The 17,275-nt window shown below is 52.0% G+C and overlaps 1 protein-coding gene across 8 annotated transcripts in view; it reads left to right on the top strand.

Annotated features, from left to right (window-relative positions):
* Positions 1-16,827, top strand: part of PAX5 (paired box 5) — a 203,867-nt gene extending 187,040 nt beyond the window's left edge. For all 8 annotated transcript variants that reach the window (XM_019663248.1, XM_019663249.1, XM_019663255.1 and 5 more), the window contains 2 exons: positions 7,560-7,646; positions 13,493-16,827. In XM_019663248.1, coding sequence (XP_019518793.1) covers positions 7,560-7,646; positions 13,493-13,569 — 164 coding nt within the window. In that variant the 3' untranslated portion in view covers positions 13,570-16,827. The remainder of the gene's footprint in view (positions 1-7,559; positions 7,647-13,492) is intronic.
* Positions 16,828-17,275: the final 448 nt, after the last annotated feature.

Raw genomic sequence — 17,275 nt, 5'->3', positions numbered from 1 at the left:
GCAGTGAGGATAGGACAGCGGAGAATCTTAGCACTGAAAACCCTTTGAGGTCAGTTATTTATTTATTTATTTTTAAAGCTGGAACTCTTTTTTTTTTTTTTAGCTGAGCCATCCTGCCACTTGTTGGCAGCTCAGCTCGGGCCAGGCATCGAACCAGTGACCCTGGTGCTCAGAGCTCGCACTCTGAGGTCAGTTATTTAAATCACTTCCATACTCACTGCTTTTACAGATGAGAAAACTCAGGCTGGTGAGGAGATGGAACTTGATCCAGGTTACTCAGAAAGCTTTGACAGAGCCCCAGAACCCATTTTTTTTTTGTGTGTGTGTGTGTGTGTGTGTGTGTGTGTTGGTGTGTACACATATCCATATATACGTGTGTATGTATGTACATGTATATGTTATGTATTACATATATATATATATATACATATATATATATATGCCTGTGGGGTGCTGTAGTTATGGTCACTATAGCTATAGACAGCAACCCACCAGGTACCCACTGACCCCGAGTCACAGCTCATCATGCAGTTCTACAAAACCACAGGGAGGAGCTGGAGAAATATCATGGTCTTTTTCAAATCTTTTCTTCCTCCCCCTCCTCTGCAAAGATTTTTCTCCCAAAGCTCAGTTTCAATCCTTCAGAAATAGAACTTGGCTGTGAAGTCACTTTGAAAGACTTTTCGTATGTTAATTACCGCTGGCCAAGGTCTCGAGCAGAGGTGGGAGCCCACCATCTGCAGATGGGGTTGGCCCCCAGCGCGCTCTGCAAATCCCCATCATCTGGCAGGTGTCGTTTTGGGTTAATTAAGAGCTACACTGAGCCGGTTTACCTGTCACTTATGCGAATTTTAGGAAACTTCGACTTTCTTGCCATCTCTGAGCTCTTAGTGAAGGGGAAACTGAAAACATCCCTGGCTCTGATGATTTTCCTGGCCCTGGGCTCTCCAGAACAGCTGCGTGAAGTGCATTTTTTCACGGCCCCCTGTAAACTTTTATTCTAATCAGTCCTTTCTGGTTACCTCACTGGTTTTTACAGTTAGTGAACTAGCTCTTCTGTATTTGGAAGATGGTGCTCTCTGGGGGGAAGCCACCATGTGTCCTAAATTTCTTAAGCTTCTGCTTTCTTTCTGAGTCTGTAAGGAAAGAACAAACGTTCCTTGGCTTTATTTTGTTTAGTGACTTTGGAATGGCTTTTGATTTGTGGGTCAGGGGCCTCTTTTCACAATTGGGGTTTGGGTTGTTGGTGCTAATCTTAGAGCTCTGTGTTCATGGGGGATGACTCGGTCAGAGCCCCAGATACCTGTGTTCTCAGGTGGTCAAAAGTTCCCTTTCTCCAGCATGAGAGAACTTTCTCTTTCTGGGGTGATAATAACGTTTGATATCTTGCTTTGGGTTACACAGGTGTGCACATATGTCAAAGTGCAGCAATAGTGCACTTAAGATTTGTGTGTTTCCTTATGTGTGCACGTTGCATCAAAAGAAACAAAATTAACAAATAATTAATTTCAGTTAATGATATGTATGCTGAAGTACTTAGGGGGAAATGTACTGATGCTTGCAATTTCCTTTGAAATGCATAAAAAAAATAACATGAATGAAAGACTAGAGGACTGAAGAAATACATGATAAGCAAATATAAGAAAATATTGATGGTAGAATTAGGTAGTGGGTATACAAGTGATCACTATAACATTATTTCAGGTTTGCTGTGTGTTTGAAAATTTGCAAACCTACTAGGGATGGGAGGGGTGGGAGGGAAGGACTTCCCCTCCCCCAACCCCACCCCCACTGGGCCAGTGAAATGTTCCCTGGGCTGGTGAAAGCCCCAGGCCTGGGAATACAGCTGGGGCACGATGGCCCTGCTCTGTCCCTGCCTGGTTATGTGGCCCTGGGGGAGAGAAGGTTGAGAGAAATTATCTCTCAAATTCCTCCCAGTGCTAATAATCTGGGACTATGAGTAATAGCAGAGGTTGGTAAGGCTCAACGTAAGATAGATTTGTGGTATGGAGGGTGGAGGGCCGATTTTACTTCCCATCAATTCCAGAAGGAGCAGGTTGCTTGAGGTTGGGTGGGAATGAAGAGTGGTTGCCAGTCCTTTGGATGCTCAGTGAGAAGCCAGGTGCCTTGGGCCCTGAGCCCTAGTCATCTCGGCTCTACAGCCTTCCACAGGGGTTTCGTGAGATGCAGGGCCATGCCCTTGGAGAGGCTTCCTGACCACCGGTGTGCGTTCTCTCCTAGTCTTGCCCTCATTTAGTTTTCTCTAAGAAACCAAAAACAGGCAGCTCCCAAGCAGCCCTCCCTTTCTGCCTCCCTGACCTTGAGGGATTTCATGTGCCTGGCCTTTGCCATGCCAAATCCCTTCTCCTTTCTGAGCCTCAGTTTCCCCATCTATAAAACCATGTGTCAAGTATGATGGCCTCTCAGCTCCCTTCCTGTTCTAACATTTCTGCAGCTCTGTATTTCTGTCTGTCCTTCAGTGTCCTCTTCATCCCTTCCCAGGATCCTGACAGAAGGGTAGGGAGGAGCGGGGGCTGTGATCAGAGGGTTTAGGGTGGGGGCAGGAATGGCTGAGTTGGTTTTCTCTACTAGCAATAAAGGGAAGGCACCAAATCCTCACACCCAGGGATGTGCAAAGATCTTTTGTAACTGTGAAGTCATTCGATCTTCTCCACCAGCTTAAAAAGTAGGGAATTTCCTCCCCTCCCTTTTACAGATGAGGAAACTGAGGCTCAAAAGGTAAATTCACAGGCCCAAGGCCACCTAGACTGTAAGTGGCAGAACCTGGCCTGGAGCCATTTTCTGTCATCTCCTCCAGGGTAGTCGGCTGTGGGCAGGAGTGGGAGGTAGAACACACCCGTGGGTGTGACCCCGGCCATGAGCCTGAAAGGGGACCAGACCTCTGTTCTTGGTTCTGTTGATGGCTGCTAAAGAGGGGAGAGTCAGTCCCGAGTATCCCCGAGTCTTATCGTGTACCATCTGCCTGGTCCCACCTCCCTGCTTTTGCTCATGCAGTTGCCCCCTCTGGCCTCTCCACTCCTTGACCCAGCGCAAAGAATACAAACAATGGCTGGCTAGCTTCTCCAGGTACCTTGACATCAAGATAAACTTGACTCAGACCCACATTCCTCACCCTGTGAAAGAGACCCGTGTCCTCCCCAAGACTTGTGCGATGTTTCCAAGAGAGGCTCTCTTTCACACGCTCACCTCGGGCTCAGGCTGCCTGACATCACTGAATTCTTGGGCTGTGTGGTCTGGACCACATTGTGTGATCTCAGCCCCGCTGACTACCCAAACATGGCACTCAGCCACTGCCTTCAGTTTCCATAGGGGGAGAAAACACCAACCCAGTGGTATAAGTTATTCAAGTGTGTAGTAGGCTTTATTGAATATATGGAAGTTGGGGGAAGGGGAGTTATAGTCCTCAAAACAGATGACTTACTGGAAAGAGTAGAGTGGCCCATGGTGTTCTTTTCTGGGCAGTCACACGAGAAGGTGTTTGTTGTGTGATCTTTGTCTTTGGCCAGCTGGCCGCATCCCTGGGGGCCCTGACAATGAGTCAGAAGTGGGGACTTTCATTTTCTACCTTGAGAATGTCATTCCTGTACTCAAGGAGCATCATTGGATGTTGTAGTTATATTGTTTCCCGGGCTCTGGTTCCCTCTTACTTGGACTGCGGCAGCAGCCACCTGGCCTCCCTCCCCGACTGCAGGCTCGCCTCCTCCGGCCTGTCCTCCAGATTCTGGCCCTCCCTGGTCCGAAGGCCATCCCAGCCCTAATGAGAGGAAAGCAGAACGTTCCCACCCCACCCCACTCTGCTCGGTGGCTTGCCTCTGCTGGGGCCTCACGAAGACATGGCCATGTGGGGGTCACGCTCTGACCAGTCCACCCCCAGACTTTTGTTTGTGCCTGGGGTGCCTTGCCTCCCTCTGCTTATGAAAGTCCTATCAATCCTAGCTCACATGCTCCTCTTACCCCAGAAAGAGTCCTCAGTGCTTTCTCCAGACCTTCTCTTGGTTGGACAAGACTCACTTTTCTAAGCTGCTGTCATGGGGTTTGAAGGAAAAAAGGTGAATGTGCCTTGGGTGTCACGACGGTGGTGAAGTCAGCAGCGGAAACGAAGCAGCAGAATGCAGCCTCCAGACCCACAAACACCAGCATCCAGTGAGGCCCAAAGAACCCTCAAGGAGGGGCCTTCCTCCCTGCGAGGCCCCTGGGAGGTGAAAATCAGGCTCAGCAGACAAGAAGGGCCTTTAGGTAGCACTTGGACTGTACAAATGGGAGGCAGAGGCCCAGAGTGGGAAGGCAGTCATAGGCAAAGGACCTTGGGCTGGAGGACAGGAATCTGGCCTTGAAATCACCTCCTGGCCTGGGCAAGTCCCCCCCCACCTGCCTGGAGCTCCATTTCCTTACATATAAAATGCAGACAGTTGTACCCATCTTGTGAGCTTCGCGGGATTGTTGGGAGGGTTAAATGAGATTCTGCATGCCAAGGAGGTCTTGATGACCATTACTGAGTCATTGTCATTATAGCTGACATTTGCTGAGCATTCACTGTGTGCCAGGCACTCAGTGTATCATTCATTCAGTCTTTACAATGACCCTATGTGGTGAGATCTATTAATTGCTCTAACTTGACTGAAAAGGAAATTGAGGCACAGAGAGGTTGAGTGACCCCCTGAAGGTTGCAGAACTAGGAAGAGGCAGAGCCAGGATTGGAGCCCAGGCAGTCTGGCTCCAGGGCCCTTGCTCCCTGCCTCTGCGCCAAACTGACTGAGGACCACGGGGTTCAGCAGTAGCATGTGGGCTTAAACTTGGGCCATCTGCTGCTTTCCAGTCATTTTTGTGGCCAAGGCAGTCCTGGTCTGTAGATAGGTAGTTTTCTTGGCGATCAAGGTCCTGGACTCCCCATATCTCATGGGGTAAGTGCTCCCTACATTCAGTCATCTTCCTGTGTGGCACTTCAGATACCCATCCCAGAGTCCCCAGCAGGTGGCTGGACCAGGCCTGAGGTCAACCTCATGCCCTGAGGATGGTCAGGCTCCCCTTCCCCAGAGTGCACACTCAGACAGAGCACCTCACAGGACAGGGCTCTGCTCTGAGTGTGCACACCATACCACCACTGTTAGTACATCAGGTAGGGTGGGTTCCTGGGGGGTTATTTCTTCCACTGAGGAGCTTATATGCTTGTGGAGGGGGCAGAATTCACAAGATAAGCACCGTAAATAAGATGTTGGACTGTGATCAGTTCTATGAAGAAAAATAAAGCAGGAAAGAGGAGTGGGTTGGAAGGAGTTTCCATTTTAAAAGCAATGGTCCAAAGACCAGGAGGTGAGAGAGATGGCCATGCGGGCAACTGTGCAAGAGCTCTGCGTTAGAGATGGAGGCAGGCAAGCTACCGGGGCTTCACCGAGCACTGACTGCTGTAGATAGGGCATTACGCTGGGGGCAGGTGGCACACAGGTGCAGAGAGGAGTCAGACATGAACCTGCAGGGCAGACTCCCAAGTCACAGGAGGCTCCCGTGCAGGTCGGGGCGACGCCAATGCTGTGGGATGCTGCGGAAGACTGAGTGCACCTGAGGAGGGGCAGGGGGCTTCTGAGAAGAAGAGGTATCTGAGTGGGGTTCCAGAAGACCAGGCAGGTGGGCAACACTGACTTAGGTACATATGCGAAAGGAGTTGGAGCTGTTTAAGGTCCTTTGCCAATTTTGGATGCGGTGGGGGATGTGGGATGGAGAACATGGACACAATTCACTAATTAACTTCAGTGGAATGGACTTGAGGCTTGCACTGTTGAGGCCTAGAGGTCAGGGAGGCTTCTTAGAAGAGGAGGTCTTGGAGCTGGGCCTAGTGGACAGGCATAGTCTGCTAGATGAAGATGGAGGAATGGTCTTTGCCAGTGTAGCCTGATGCCCTGGGCCCAGGCACACAGCTGTCAGGAAGTGCCTCTAATGGGGCAGCTTCACGGGTGCCCAGAGCCTGGATGAGAGGGCAGGTTGTTCCCCTTCTCCAGGCTGCTCAGTATCTCTGCTCTCCCACCCTGCCCCCAAGGAGGAGGCGCGGTAGCACTGATGGATATGCCGGGGCTGGGTTGCTGCAGCCCAGCACTGTCACCATGCTCTCCCTCCATACGCCAGAACCTGACACCCTGACCACTGAGGCATAAAAAACAGAGAATTGGAAGGCTCAGCCTGTCAGGCTAGGAGTGGCCCCCAGAGAGGCCTGGGGAGGAGTGTGTGTGTGCGCTCGCGCACGCGCCCTGCCTGTGGTTGCCTGCAGAAGCGGGGAGGTGGAGAGGAGGCCAACGGGCCCAGGGAGTGGGAGCAGCTGACCCCTCAGGCCTGTTTTATTGTTCTGGATACACCTGACCTAGCCCTGTGGGCCCTGCATTTGGGCTTAGACTTCCAGGGGAATAGCAGTGCTCCCATCCTGATATCTGGCTGGTCCCTTCTGGGGCTCCTTCCTTTTGGCCCTTTGGCATCTTTAAGAAGAATCTATGGAAGCTTACTTGAGCCGAGGGTGGTCCCAGGGGCTGTGTAACTCCCGCCACCACTGCCAGGGAGGGGCCCATGTGCTCTGTAACCAGTGGCTTTAAAAGCCACTCAGCAGCCAGCTGCCAGTACAAACTATGCCAGGCACTGGGAGACTCTGAGATGAGTCAGGCCTAAACCCTGTCCCCTGTGAGTCCCCAGCCACAGGGAGGAGATAGGCAGCAAGGCTGTAAGGGAGGGAATTTTGAACTCCCCTCCTAGTGACTGGATGGTGGTAAAGAGGCTCCCCTGGGGCTGGAAGCGAGAGCACAGGGAAGTGCCAAACACAAGCATCACTGTTCCACGAGCAGCTGGGCAAGATGACAATCTTCCAGTCCCACCATGCCTCCTCACACACCCAGTGTTGTCCCTACCCAGGCGCAGCTGCAGCTCCTGCCAGCAAGCCCAGAGCCCAGAAGGCCCCATCCACACCCTCTTCTGTGCTCCCCTAGACCTTTGGCTTGTCCCTTCATCTCAGCAGAGTGCCATCTGCCTCCTCCTGGCAGAGGGCCTGACTGTCTCATCTTCCCCATTGGCTGAGGCCCTGGGAACAACTACCTCTGGATTCTCAGCACAGAGGGCCAGACTAGAGTTGAGGTCACCTTTGGCTTTTCAGTCCAGAATCACTCAAAAACACATGGGAAGTGGACCTAAATCTCACTGGGGTCCTAGAGTGGCCTCAGTCAGGGCTGAGAACCAGGTAGTCTGAGGCTTTGGACTTGGGTGGGTGTATCAAGGCCATTTTGTGAGACACCCTTGGCATCAGTCTCCTCACCTGCAAAATGGGCCAATAACCCCATGGAACACTTGGCACATGGTAGTTTCATGGCACACATATGAGAAGCTGGTATTCACTCCTACTAATAAGAAAAAGGTTTTAAGGGGAAATCTAGACAATGCCAATGACAGCTGTCCACTTAATAAGGGTGTGGACTGGACTTGCCTTTATTGGTTATGAAATGCCATTGGCATTTTCCAAGCCTGCTTTAACATTTGGTTCCTGTTTCTCTCCCACCCACCATATACAGGGAGTGAGTTTTCCGGGAGCCCCTACAGCCACCCTCAATATCCTTCCTACAACGACTCCTGGAGGTTCCCCAACCCGGGGCTGCTTGGTGAGTACTGGTGGAGGCCCTGTGGGTCCCTTGGGCCATCAGCTGGCCCATTGGGCCCCCTCGGTGGGCCAGGTTCCCTCAACATCCTGAGCCTTGGTCACTGAGGTGGACTGGGTAGCTGGCCCCAGACACATGCCAAGCTCCAGGCCTGCTTAGGCCCTGCTCCCTTCCCCACATATTTTGGTGGATACAGGGAAATGGCACAAAAGCGGAACAAAGACAAAAAGAGCATTGAGGCAGAAAGAGGACGGTAGAGAAAGTGCCTGCCCAAGAATAACTTACATTTCTCAAGAATCATTGAATATTCAGATGAGAAATCTCTAAATAAGAGACAGCCACAAGGCCAACTCAGATAGATGGGTAGTGGCTATTGGTCTTGATAAGGACTCTGAGGCTCAGTGATTGATACGTGATGTCTGCCATGGACATCACCATAGCCAGCAGGTACTGGAAGCTGGTTGCCCTGTGGCTGAAGACCTGCCAAGGTATGCCATTCAGAGATCAGCTGGCGCCCAACCTCTGCCCAAGCCTTAGACTGGCAGATTGTCCATGGCTGGGGCCAGCCTGATCTGTGAACACCGTCTAGATATTTGGGCCATCTAGAAGACCAGGCAGGGCTAATTCAGCCCTCAGAGGCCAAGGGAAGCCTTTTGTTTTGTTGAAATGAACTTACAGGGAACTAAGGTGCCAGATGGAGCTGAAGGTTCTGGGGCTTGAAGAAGGAGCCGGGGCTCACAGATTATCACTCACCGCCTGGGGGCGGAGCCAGCCAATCAGCCTGCAGGCAGAACACTGACCTCTCCCTCAGCAGTCCGTTGGAGAATTCCCTCAAAGGCCAGACATGGAAGGGCCTCTGAGACTATCCAGGTGTGTCTGTCCAGTTTAACAAAGCCTGCTTAAGTAAGAACCTGTTCATTCCCTGGATTAGGGAACTGAGATTAGGACAGAGAGCCATAAACTTCATCAGAAAAGCAAGAATGTGTGTCTTCAAATTCAAGTTGCCAGTCCATGGATCTACGAAGGAGGCCAGGAAGTTACAGCCTTGGCCCCTTCCCAAACCTGCTTTGGTGATTAGGACACACAGGCCCCCTCCTGGCTACCACCCTTCCGTGCACTTGGGCCTTGGGCTGCTCAAACCATTTTGGTGTATCATGTACCACTGCAGGTGAAATAAGGAACAATGCCAATGAGTGCTCCAGGTCCCTGTGCCTGGAGTTCTCCAGTTTCATAGATGACTAGGCTTTTATTATTGGTGGCCTCCCGGAGGGGCTGAATCCGTAGACTGATCTATCAGACTTCCTTTTGGGCTTTAGTAAAAATTATTTCTAAGCATTAAGCCTGGTCTCCACTTACCTAGTACTTTTCCTTAACACCCCCACCCCAAGCAGAGGCCCTGAGCTCTCAGGAGACAAAGGCTGGCCAAGGTCCCCCTGAAGCAGTGTCTTTCAGCAGGGGTTGAGGATGGGAATGAGTCTGGAGGCCTGAGCCTGGGAGCCCCTCCCTGCAAATCTGCTTCAGACACAGCCTTGGTCCCAGCGCTGCTGTAAGACCCACAGGGGCTATGGCACAAAGGAGGCTGGGCCAGACTGTGGGAGGGTTTCCTAGCTATGAGGATATGACCCCAATGAGGCCATCTTGACTCAGGACCTCCATGGATGGCTGTGCACTGCCTGAAGGGACAAGTGGGGGCTGAAGTCCAGCCCATGCATGGCAAAAGCCCCAAACTCTGGCACAGGGCTACAGGTGCCCAGAGTGAACGCTTTTTTCTAATTCTCACAAGGTGTCCCATAAGCTCGTTTGCCGGGGAGTTCATGAGGCAGAGAAGTGTGGAAGGAGCTGCTCAGGAAGATGTGGCAAAGGGGTAGAGTAGAAGGTGGGTGGTCTGTGAGGCCACAGATAGGGGACCTTGAATGCCAGACTGAGAAGCCTGGACTGATTGTGTGGGCAGCTAGAAGCCCAAGGAGATGGTGAGGAAAGGGTGGGACTAGACTGCTTCTGAGGCCTTTTCTGCTCAAGCTGGAGTGAGATCCAGTTCACATCCCCAATTATTAGGCATGGGCTGCATGCCGGGAGTGGAGATGAAGTGGACTCTGTTCCAGGAAGCTCACAGGCTGGAGGTAAAGGAGCCTTGGGCAGATGTGTCTGTGCTAGGAGGTGCCCAGTGCATTGAGGGGGTTGGCCCAGAGCCGGTGTGGAGAGGAGGAAGAAGAAGCAAAGCTCTGTTCATCTAAATGAGCACTTGCTAATTGTGCAGGGACTGGGCAAAACCCTTCATGTGTGTTAGCTCATTTTATACTTTCAACAGCCCTAGGGGGCAACATATTATTATCGCTATAATACAGATGAAAAAAGTGAGACTCAGAAAGGTTAGTTAACTTACCTGAGGTCACACAGCATGCAGATGGCAGAATAAGGACCCAAATTCAGGTCACTTTGACTCCAGAGCCTATATCCGTAACCAGTATGTGATGTGGTACTCTTACTCTCCCTGACCGATTCAGTCTGAACAGTAAAAGAGGCCTCATACTTCTACAGGAACAAGCCTGGAGAGTTCTAAATACTCAGACCATGTATGTGATTAGCACAGCTCTGGTCTAATTTTGAAATCCAGGTTACTGTATTTATCTGTCAGACTTTCAGTGGCAAACAACAAAATCCGCTCTGGCTGGTTTAAGCAGAAAACAAATTTATTAAGGGATTTGGGGGGCTCTCTGAATCTCTGAAAGGACCAAAGAGACAGGCATGGGACACACAGCCAGGAACAACACCCAGCCACACCCCCAGGGCTGCTGTAGCATAAACATTCCTGCTGTTGCCAGTTGGCACCCCTAAGCAGCCCGCTCCATGCTGCTGCTTCAGCCAGGGTGCTTGAGAGCTCTGCCCTGCACGGAGCTGGGTGCCTCTGCAACCCCTCCCAACAGATGGAGCCTCTCAGCCCACCTCTTCAAGTTGCTCCCTCCAACTGAGATTATATGCAAGAGAGTCTAATTGGCAGAGCTCACACCTGTGCCCTAGCAGCAAAGGAAGCTGGGAGAATGAGTTCTGACTCCTAGCTCAGAGAGGCAGGCCTCATATCACAGGAAACACAGGAAGAGTTTAAACAATGCTGGGCAGTTACGAACATGAGAAATGGCCCCTGCACTGCCCAAGTCTATAACCTGGGGAATCATGGCCAGGTCGTCCACCAGTCTGGGCCTCAGTTGCCTCAGGTATAAAATGAGGATAATGGCCACCGGCAGCTTCTTTCAAGCAGGCGCTGAACACAATGCTCTCTTAAAGCCCACTTTCTTGAAGATGAGATACCAGGCTCATTCTGTCATCGTCTGACAGCTAAGTTCCAGGCCCATTCACAACTACCAACCTGCCCTTCCTGCAGAGTGTCTTCGGAGCTTTAGCTGGAATGGGGAAGTAGACCGATTTCTGCTGTCTGGGGAGGGTCCCAGGGTGTGGAAGCCTGCTCCTCCGAGGCTCCTTGATGCTCCTGCTAGATCAGTGGGAGCTGTGGAAACAGGTGAGACCCTCCACACACACACTCCCAGGTGCTCAAGCCCTCATACACGCTGCTCACTTCTCAGCTGGCCTGGCTGAAGCCTCCTTTATGGAAACAATGCCGAAGGATGGGCAATGTCACCTAATGGAGCTGCTTGCTCACTTCTCTGGAGAACTTCCCCCCCTACTAAACCCCCTCCCCCAGAGCTGCCTGCCCAGCCAGGGCGGTGGTGACCCTGCATCCTTTGCGGCAGGAGGGGGTGGGGAAGGGCGGCTGGTGGGGCAGGCAGGGCAGAAGACTGGAAGAAAAGCAGCAGCGGTCAATTAGGATTAGAATGGGAATGCCCGTGGCCTCTGTAAAGGGATTAGAGAGCATGTGGGAGCTCCAAACGGCTGTGTCAAGAAGTAAATTGATAATAATGTGAATTAGAGAGGAAAAATGACAGAAGGACAAGTTTATTCTAGATGGAGGTCTAATGGGCACCAGGAAGACAGAGTGCTTTATGAGATGATGTTTTCATTTCTCACGGTAAATGCAAGTTTTTTTTATTTTGCCCTGGAGCCCTCATGCTGAGGCCGATGGACAGCTGGCCAAGAGATTAGGCTTTGAGAAGGGAGTGAGTCAGAGCCACGGGTGAGAGGTGGTCAATGCGGGGCTCAGAGGGCCCAGTCAAGGTCCTCCCAAGAGGCTTGTTTCCATTTCTGGTCCCTCGAAGTCCATTTATGGGAGCAGCCCTTGTGGTTTTTCTGTTCCTGTGCCATGCCCAGGCCTGCAGGGACCACACACACACACGCACACACACACACACACGTGCACGTGCACACACACACATACACACACGTGCACGCATGCACACACACACAACACGCACACATACCTCTTACCTGGGCCCATCTGAAGGCAGGACATAGGGCTGACACTACAGGTGCTTTGTGGGTAACTGATCCCACAGAAGAGAGAAGAGCCCAGGAAGCTGACAGGTATCTCTGAATCAGGGCTCTGACAAAAGAGGCAGCAGAAAAACCCATCTCTGGGAACACTTAGGCATGGGATTAGTGTCCATGCCTTTGGAACAGCACAGCAAGGCACTGGCCGCTCCTCAACTGTCACTGCTGCCGAGCCACATGCCTTCCTGAGGGGCAGGGGGAGGGAGTATCTGCCAATGGGGGCTGGGTTTGGAGAGGTGGTGGCACATGCTAAAGTGCCTCCCCGAATCCTACCCTCTTTATTACATACTAGCTGTATGACCTTGGGCAAGCTACTAACTCTCTCTGTGCCTCTGTTTCCTCCTTTGCTAAAAGGGGACAATATTAGTTCCTACCCAATAGGATTGTTGTGGAAATTAAAAGAGTTAATGGATATAAAAGTGCTTAGAAAAGCACTTTCATATCCTGATGTCATGGTACCCTCATATAGCCCTCCTGTGACCCCTCTTTTACAGATGAGAAATCTGAGGTTTAGGGGAGTGAAGCTACTTGTTCAAGGTCACTCAGCCAAGAGTGACAGAGCCTGACTGGCAACCCCAGGCCTTGGTGTCCAGTTATGGTATCTGGAATACATGCCAGTATTGGTTTGGATTTGGATGACATTTCAGGATCAATATAAGTGGCCTCCCCTGGAGAATTCAGAAGCTTGCTATTCCCACCCCAGCAGACACATGGTCTACAGTGGTTCACATGGCCCCAACTGCTGTCCCCTTGGATAAACACAACCCCCCAGCCTTGGGTGTACAGGCCATGAACTGCTCAGTGGTGGAAAGAGTCCTGAGCCAGGGACAGACACCCTGAATTCCAGGCCAGGCTCTAGCACTAAGAGGCTCTATGGCTTTGAGCACATGACTTTGGTTTGTTGAACCTCAGTTTTCCCACCTGTAAAAGGAGGAGATGGCCTAGCGACTCTTACTTCTGTGGTTCTGAGAATCTGCTGGTCTCATGGAGCACCTCCGGCCGCCATACTCTTTCGTCCATGGAGAGGCGTTTGAGCCCAGAGCCGGGCTCCTGGAGGCTCCATCCAAGGTGCAGAGTCCAATAAAGCAGCCCAGAGGCAGTGGAGCCCAGCATGGGTACGGAACCCTCGCCCTGGCTCTATCCGGAGGTCACAGGAGGCTGGCTGCACCCTGCCCTGCTCCACGTACTCATACCCTCCAGTCTCCCCACGTCCAAACCTTCCTGTCCTCCAAACCCAGCCTGACCCACTTCCTCCAGGAAGCCTGACCCTGCCAGAATAATCTTGTGTTTCCCAGAGCTCTTTTCTCAGAGCCCCGATCCCCTTCCTGCCTCTGAACATTGGCCTCAGGTGTGGGGCTGCAGGCACAACGTCACCCTCCAACCTCCGTGCCCTCTTCTCTCTCTTCCAGGCTCCTCGTACTATTACAGCGCTGCTGCCCGAGGAGCTGCCCCACCAGCAGCGGCCACTGCCTACGACCGTCACTGACCTTTGGAGCCGGGCAGAAGCCAAGCACTTGTGATACATATCACTGAGGGTGATAGCCTCCTAATCCCCTCCAAAGATAGCCAGAGGGGCCCGACAAGACCACCCCCAGCAACCCCCCGCACCTCCACTCACCTGAAACTCCTCCACCCCACTCCCCCGCCTTTTCCTGCCAGGGACTCTGGGGTTCCATGGTAGGGCTGCTGGTCCGCTAGGCGCCTGTCCATTTCCAAGAGTCCATTGATGAGCTTCTCCCAACAGTGATGGGGTCTCCACAAACCAATAAACTGTTCTGCAGACAACTGCAGCCCCAGCTCAGCCTGCCAGTCCCCCCAGCTGTCTGACCATCTGCCCGTCTTCCTGCCTCAGGCCTGGGAAGGAGAGCTTGCTATTGTCATTACAACAGCACCTGTGTAAATACCTTTTTGCTTTTTTGTGGGACCCAGGGTCCAGCTGATCAGACTGTCCACCCGTTATGCATTCAACACACCCAATGTGTCACAGGTTGTCTTACACCTGTGTGCAGAGCATCCCCTCTGTCCTGGGTGCCCCCATAGAGTGGGCTTGGAGCTGTCTGTGAGACTGAGGGCGCCCACCTTGGGGGCCCAGCCTCCTGCTCATCGCTATTTCTTTAATATCTTGACTAGGAGTCTCACTGGGCTGGTTATGCTCCACTCGTCCCCCCCCCCCGAGACCCCTTCCCAAGAGAAACACACTTTGGGGAGACACCCTGGCTTCCTGCCCCCATTTCCCTGAGCCCAATGCAGTTTGAACAGCTCTTTTCTATACATATCAAAAGACTCGAAGAACCGTCTGGGAGATCCTTCAGCTACTGTTCTAAAGTAAGATGTTGTCTGAGGTGCTGATTGCATTGTGAACTTTGAACATTAGGGATGGATGGGACCCAGGAGATCATGGTCCTAGCCAGTACCTGACGCCCCCAGCCCCTGGAACCACTGATCTAACTGGGATGTGTTTCCTGAGACGATCCCAAGGCTCTGATCACTTTGGACACTCACCATGGACACTATCCCCAACTCCAGGACCTCAGTGAGTGGATTCTGGGCAAGTCTGTCCCCGCCATGTAGACAGTAATTAACAAAAAGGACTTTGCACTGAGGACCACACACATCTGCAGCAGTCAGCCAGAACTTGCTGATCAGCCCTTCCCTGTCCTTGTGGAGCCTAGCATGCAGCTGGGAATGAAGGTGCTTGGGTCGGGGAAGATGCCTAACTTCTCATAGTGGGTATTTGCCTGTTGATACGAGGGGCCGCAATGGTCAGGGCCATGGACAAGGGCCATGGGAATTGGGAAAGGGAGTTGGAGTGGTCGGGAAAAGCCACCTGGGAGGATTTGGAGGACAGAGGAAGGCCTCCTGGGAGAGGGACAGGACAAGCAGTGAGGAACTGGTGGTGAATGGGGAGTGATCTTGAGAAGGGATGCCAGAGGCCACCATCTCTTTGCCTGGGGCCTCATTCTTTGCATAGTCTCTCTTGCCAACTCAGAATAGCGAGGTAGAGGCTCTGTCCAAATCTGGGCGAAATTATAGCAATGACAATGGACTCTGCCATCTCATGTGATAGTATCCTTGATGTCTGCATGTCACCAAGTTGGCAGAGAGCTGGGGCAGAAAGAGCCTGCACTTGAGGTTATTGGCCTTGAGAGGTCTTGTCCTGGCTACCCCTCTGCATTGCTGTGGGACCTCAGACAAGACCCTTCACTTCTCTGAGCCTTGGTGGCCTTGGTAAAGCAAGGTCACCTGCAGGGTCACCTAACAGCTGCCTCCTTCCTTCCTCCCTGCTCAGCAGTGGAGGGCCTGATCCAGCTCCCTAAGGTACACACCTTCCTCGGTAAATCCCACATGGCCCCATGCGTGTCCCTCTCCCCATGCTCTTCCTCCTCAGCCCCGTGATGAGCTCCCGCCATGCCTTTCCTCCCTCCCCTGAGGCTCTGCTGGTCCTCAGATTGCATTTGAACTTACTAGACAGCCACTTGATGACTGGGCTGCCAGGCAGAAGCACAAGAGCACACGATGCACACACATGTTCTCACACTCATCCCTGTTCTCACCCACTGAGTTTCCACGCTGCCCAGTGGAGCTGCCTGGGATCTTGGAGGGGAGGCTTCCAAAGCACACAAGCTGTTGATGCCAGAGAATTCTGAGTAGAAAACACAAGGCCAGGACCTTCACCAGCATCGTGGCAGGAGGCCTGGGGTGTTTCTCCGTAGGCCTTCAGCCCCAGGTTCTAGCTCTGACATTTTAAAAAGGACATGGTGGATTTTATGAAAAATTTTCATACCATTAATCTAGCTCCAATCTAGAAAAAAATTGATGACATATCAAACCCAATATCTTTTTTCCAAGGCGCCTTAGTTAGGGTTAGATCTTTCATAACTGATGTTCGTATGGTGCTTTGCAACCCTTAACCATCCCCTGGGGCAATCACAATGCCCATTTTACAGATGGGGAAAATAGAGATTTGGGGCTCACAGAGCAAGATAGAGATGAAGTGAATTCTTAGATCTCCAGACCCCATTCTCTCCACAGAACCATGCCCCTCTAATGGGAGAGTATGACTTAGAGACACCTTTCAACCTAGAAACTGCCCCAGACCCACAATGAGGAAAGAAAGAAGATGAAGTCAGAGGCTGGCCTGACGGAGAGCCTGGGGGTCGGTGGCTTTGCTGGTCCAACTTGATTCTTATTAACACGGAAACCTGCAAAGTCTGCCCAGTTTTACACCAACGCTTCTGACTTACCCCGACTACTTTCCTGTTGTGCCCTGGAGCTCAGGGGGATTGGAGCTTGTCTAATACCACGTCACCAGCCCTGACGGGGCTTGGATGTGGACCCGGCTCTGACTCCCAGGGTCTAGGGCTCCAGTGTCATGAGATGTCCCCTCACTCTTTTCTTTATCCTTTCTGCTGTGGATCAGACTTCAAGTCTGGTTGTGACAATATGTAGGAGTCCCTGAGTAGGGCCATCGGGTCAATGGGGTACCCACAGGCCTGGGACACACAGATCACAATCTCAAAAGCCCTGAACTAACTACTTCCCAGGCCAGGCAGGTGAAGTAACATAGCCATTCAGGCAGGGCACAAGGCAGTATGGGTGATGGGACCCGAGATCCAAAGAGCGCTTGCCCCCTCCTATAGCATTCAAATGCGAGCTTTTAAAATGCTCTGTCAGGGGCCCGCCGAGTGGCTCAGTTGGTTAAGAGCTTGCTCAACAGCAACAGCAGTTCGATTCCCGGCCTGAGCTGAGCTGCCAGTGAGCTGCCAATAGGCAGCAGGATGGCTCAGCTAATAAAATAAAATGCTCTGTCAGCCAAAAAAAAAAAAAAGTCTCTAGGCCACTGGCCACCAGCTTGTGACTCCCAATCTTTGTCCAGTGTCCCCTTTCTTCTTTGCCTCCTTGCCCTTCATTGCAAATTTGGGAGAGATGGGGGCCCAGATTGATGAGTTTCAGGTTGTCCAGTCCCTGGTCCCTGCCCGCCTCCCTCTACACCCTGGTCTCCTGCAGACCATTTCAGCTTTGAAGGTGGGTAAGGTTGAATGTCGGAGGTGGTGGGGCAGGAGGACTTTCGGCTTTGAGGGTAGTTCCGTGCTGCAGAGACCTTTCACATGTGCAGGGAAGAACCCCAGATGTGACCACAGGGCACTGAGGAGTGAAATCCCTTTATGAGAAGTCATATCCCCAGAGAGACT

The sequence above is a fragment of the Hipposideros armiger genome, unplaced genomic scaffold (assembly GCF_001890085.2).
Source record: "Hipposideros armiger isolate ML-2016 unplaced genomic scaffold, ASM189008v1 scaffold_388, whole genome shotgun sequence".
Taxonomy (NCBI): Eukaryota; Metazoa; Chordata; class Mammalia; order Chiroptera; family Hipposideridae; genus Hipposideros; species Hipposideros armiger.
Note: the sequence above shows the minus strand (reverse complement) of the source record. Positions and strands in the feature narration are given on the sequence as shown.